At 38.0% G+C, this 4,681-nt stretch overlaps 1 protein-coding gene across 2 annotated transcripts in view; it reads right to left on the bottom strand.

Annotated features, from left to right (window-relative positions):
* Nucleotides 1–4,681, bottom strand: part of Eif2a (eukaryotic translation initiation factor 2A) — a 34,744-nt gene that overhangs the window by 19,037 nt on the left and 11,026 nt on the right. The window contains exons 3-4 of one of the 2 annotated variants that reach the window (XM_021197188.1): nucleotides 3,415–3,489; nucleotides 833–951 (exon numbers count right to left, since the gene is read on the bottom strand). In XM_021197188.1, the coding sequence (XP_021052847.1) occupies nucleotides 833–951; nucleotides 3,415–3,489 (194 nt within the window). The remainder of the gene's footprint in view (nucleotides 1–832; nucleotides 952–3,414; nucleotides 3,490–4,681) is intronic. The other variant, XM_021197191.2, reaches the window with a different exon arrangement.

Raw genomic sequence — 4,681 nt, 5'->3', positions numbered from 1 at the left:
GTTAGAAACATAGATGTAGTGATGGCAGCAATGTGGATAACAAAAGCTATAAGGAGCTTCCTTTAAGTGAGAAGGCTAAAGTTCTTAATTATTTAATGTAAACAAAGGCTGCACACGTACAGGTGTTAAGATTGGCAATGAGAGGAGGCTGGAAAGATGGTTCAGTGGTTAAGAGCATGGGCTGCTCTTCCAAAGGTCCTGAGTTCAATTCCAGCAACCACATGGTGGCTCACAACCATCTGTATAGCTATAGTGTGCTCATATACATAAAATAAACATTTAAAAAAAAAAAAAAAGAGATTGACAATGAGAATGATTGTCTATCCATGAGAGTATGAACAAAATTTTGTCCTGACTTTTCTGTGATATCTCAAACAGTAAAAGTTATAGTCAGAGTACAGTAAGTACTTAGTTAAAATGAAAAAGGGTGGGGTGGCGGATATAGCTCAGTTGGTAGAGTGTTTGCCTAGCATGCATGACGCCCTGGGTTTAGACTGCAGCACCACATGGATGGGACATGGTGGTATACACCTGAGGTCCCAGCAGAGATGCAGAGCGGAGGATCAGAAGTTCAAGGCCATCCATGATGGCTTAAGGGACGTGGTTCACTTGCAGTCTCAGTCATACACTAACATCATATTCCCTGCAGATGGCTGGGTGTGTGCGTGCGTGTGTGTGTGTGTGTGTGTGTGTGTGTGTGTGTGAGAGAGTGTGAGTGGGGCGCTGTCTGCTAGACCTGAAATTACTATCTTACAAAGTTATAAACCTAGTTTTTCTCCCTCCAAATGTAATTACTCCTGCTAGAATGTGTTTATGAGGGGAAAATACTTACTAGTGTAAGGCTGCCACGTTGCCAGGACAGTGTTATTGGGTGAGAATTCAAGGCAAACTGCTTTTGGGAGGTCGAAGGAGTGCAGTAGTCCCTTGTTAGCAACATTGATTACATTTACTCTGGTTTCAAAAGAAAATACTTCAGCAAAATTATCATATTATAATACCCAGCACTAACCAAAACATTCATACCTCTTTTCAAATACAGAACACTCCCAATTGTTCACTTTACATAACCACTTTTCAGGAAGTTTCAAAAAATACCAAAGCAATACTTTAACTTTAAAGAAAATATAAAATAACCCCCCAAAGTATTGAGAAATAGTACAGAATTAGCAGAAAGATCCACAAGTGATAGGACTTCCAATGGGCACACGGCTAGGCTGCAGGAAAACTGAGAGTCATCAAATTAAAGGGAGAATGGAGAATGGAGAATGGAGAAGCCTGCTTTCTAAATGTGAATGCGTAGTTGTATTCGTCAGGGAAATCTGTAAGCAAGTCTATTAAAATCTCAAAAGCGGTCTAACACATACGCCTGTTAAGAATTATGGTGGTATGGAACACAGGGCCCCCAATGGAGGAGCTAGAGAAAGTACCCAAGGAGCTGAAGGGGGCTGCAACCCTGTAGGTGGAACAACAATATGAACTAACCAGTACCCCCTGAGCTCGTGTCTCTAGCTGCATATATAGCAGAAGATGGCCTAATCGGCCATCATTGGGAAGAGAGGCCCCTTGGTCTTGCAAACTTTATATGACCCAGCACAGGGGAATGCCAGGGCCAAGAAGTGGGAGTGGGTGGGTAGGGGAGCAGGGGCGGGGGGAGGGTATAGGGAACTTTTGGGATAGCATTTGAAATGTAAATAAAGAAAATATCTAATAAAAAAAAGAATTATGGTGATGTAATAAGGACAAAATGGCAGCAGTCACAGAATAAAAGTAGTTCCCTTGTGCCACGTTGTCTGCTTCCTACAGAACCCCAGGCACAGGCCAAACAACTTCCTGTAAATCTATTTGAATCTTAACAAGCATCATTATGTTGATTTTATAAACAAATATCCTTAGACTTAAAAAAAAAAAAAAAATCAAAGAATTGATCTGATCAGCATATTAGTGATAAATGCTAGAGCCAAGCTTTAGAAATCAGTTTGTCCTGACTTACTTTCCTATATTTAAATTTCAGGGTCAAACTGCAGAGATGGCTCAGAGGTTAAGAGCAGTGCTGTTCTTCCAGAGGACCCTTGTTGGAGTGCCAGCACTCACACGATGAACTCCAGAACCAGGTCTGATGGCTCTTCTGGCCTCCAAGGGCAGTACACACATGGTACACAGATGCATGTGTGGGCAAAACACCCATAACCCATATATATATGTAAATAAATATATAATTGGAAAGAAACTGAGCTGGGTAAAGTGGCGCACGCCTTTAATCATAGCACTCAGGGCAGAGGCAGGTGGATCTCTATGAGTTGCAAGCCAGCCTGGTCTACATAGTGAGTCTAAGGATAGCCAGGACTATGTAGAGAGACGCCATCTCAATAAGAAAACAAAACAAAACAAAACACCCTTAACATTGTGGCTAAGATTACACTGTTTATAAATAGTGGAAATATTTTATAGTTTGAGTCAATAACTTAAAAAGTGAATCAACTAATTTAACAGTCTTTAATGGTTAATCACATTTGATCTGACTTTCAGAAGATTTTATAATATATTACTATTATAAAAAACTGTTTAATTCATATTTCCAGACTAATGCATATAGTTTTTTCTCCTTTGAAAAGCCAAACAATATAACATTATATAGTTGAAAACAAAAGAAAAATAAGCAACAAATGGTTGAACATTTTTTGATCTGTGAAATATTGTAGTGACTTTGTAAAAAATTCAAAAGAACTGTTTTTTTTTTTGTTTTTTGGTTTTTTTTTGGTTTTTCGAGACAGGGTTTCTTTGTGTAGCCCTGGCTGTCCTGGAACTCACTCTGTAGACCAGGCTGGCCTCAAACTCAGAAATCCGCCTGCCTCTGCCTCCCAAGTGCTGGGATCAAAGGCGTGAGCCACCACGCCCGGCTAAGAACTGGTTTTAAGAAAAACATGACTATTTAAATATTTTCTTACAAGATCAATTTGGTAATCTGATACCTTATAATATAAATTATACTAATCATTCTTTTGAATAATTTCTATGCTTCTATATACAAGAAAACTAATACTAAAACTTTAGTTACTGATTTAACAGCAAAAATACAAAATATCTGAGTCTAAAGTTAACAAGTGAAAAAATAATTATTTTCTAAATGGTAGTACTAAATTTAAGAATACTAACCAGTAATTTAGAACACTATTTCAAATAACTTTTGGTTTCCTCAGTAATAATTTTTCTCACAGTAATTTTTAATTCTAAGTCACTATATAATAAATTTATGGCATATATAAAAAAATCTCGAAGATGTTCAAAGTACTCTCACTACACATGGCAATAAGAGACAGGCTTTAATCAATGATAACCGAATACATGCATTTCTAATCATGCCAGCTATGGTCATATTCATGCTGCACAGAAAATTTTCGACAAATGAACACTAACTTTTCTCCATTGCTCCAGGCAAACAATGTCCCATCCTTACTAAAAGTGTACACTTTGCAATTTCTTCCAGATTCTCTGAAAAAAGAAAAATTAAAAAGTATTAGTGATATTTCTTAAAAATCTGATTAAAATGTCGACAATTAATTCAATGAATAATTTACACAAATTAGAAAATATTCCAAATTTTTTTTTTTTTTTTTGGTTTTTCGAGACAGGGTTTCTCTGTGTAGCCCTGGCTGTCCTGGAACTCACTCTGTAGAGCAGGCTGGCCTCGAACTCAGAAATCCGCCTGCCTCTCCCGAGTGCTGGGCTTAAAGGCGTGTGCCACCACGCCCGGCATCCAAAATGTTTTTGTCTATTTAAATATTTTACCCTTTAAAAATCAATGCCAGCAACCATTGTAAAGTATGCTGAAACTGGTTTCATGCAAGCAGAAAAACCTGCAGGACTGTGTCCTGAAGTACCGAGTGTGGCGCTTCTGAGAACTTTGTGGCAAACAAAGATTTCAACTGCTAAGTAACAGCAAATGCACCAAGAACTGACCAACACAGACTTTTAAATAACACGACATCATTGATTTACCTTAAGATATTTTCACAAAATGGCAGCTTATACTCACTTTACAGACAATGAAACTTACAAAATATTTTTCCCACAAAAATAACCATGAACAATGTCTCTTGTCCTATCACAGTACAACTTATTCTCCAACCTTAAGACAGAAAATTTCTATTATCTTTATTGATTCCTCCCATATTTTAGCCTATTGCAACCTACTCTTTATCTACCTTCCTCATTTTTGACTCCATAATTATACCCTCATTGTTATAAACATATTTGCTTATTGAGACAAAGTTTCTCCAGACAAAGTTTTTTGTGTAACAGGCTAGCTGTGCTCAAACACTCAAGAGATCCTCTTGCCTTTGCCTCCCAATCAAGTGCTGAGATTAAAAACTAATTCTTTTTTCTGTTGAGATTTTATTTTTACTTTTGTTGAGGCTTGCCCCCCTAGCATAGCTGTAGCCATGCTATTTCATATTGTTGCTGTATTATGCTTGCCAGTCATTGATGCAAAAAATAACTAGACTGAGAGTAAAGTCATGCTGACTACATGCCCTGTTATATTCTGTATACTATGAGATCTCTTAATTTAAGAAGTTCCACAGCCAGGCGTGGTGGCACACGCCTTTAATCCCAGCACTCGGGAGGCAGAGGCAGGCGGATTTCTGAGTTCGAGGCCAGCCTGGTCTATAAAGTGAGTTCCAGG

This window comes from Mus pahari, chromosome 4 (assembly GCF_900095145.1).
Source record: "Mus pahari chromosome 4, PAHARI_EIJ_v1.1, whole genome shotgun sequence".
Classification (NCBI taxonomy): domain Eukaryota; kingdom Metazoa; phylum Chordata; class Mammalia; order Rodentia; family Muridae; genus Mus; species Mus pahari.
This window is presented reverse-complemented; position numbering and strand designations above follow the sequence as displayed.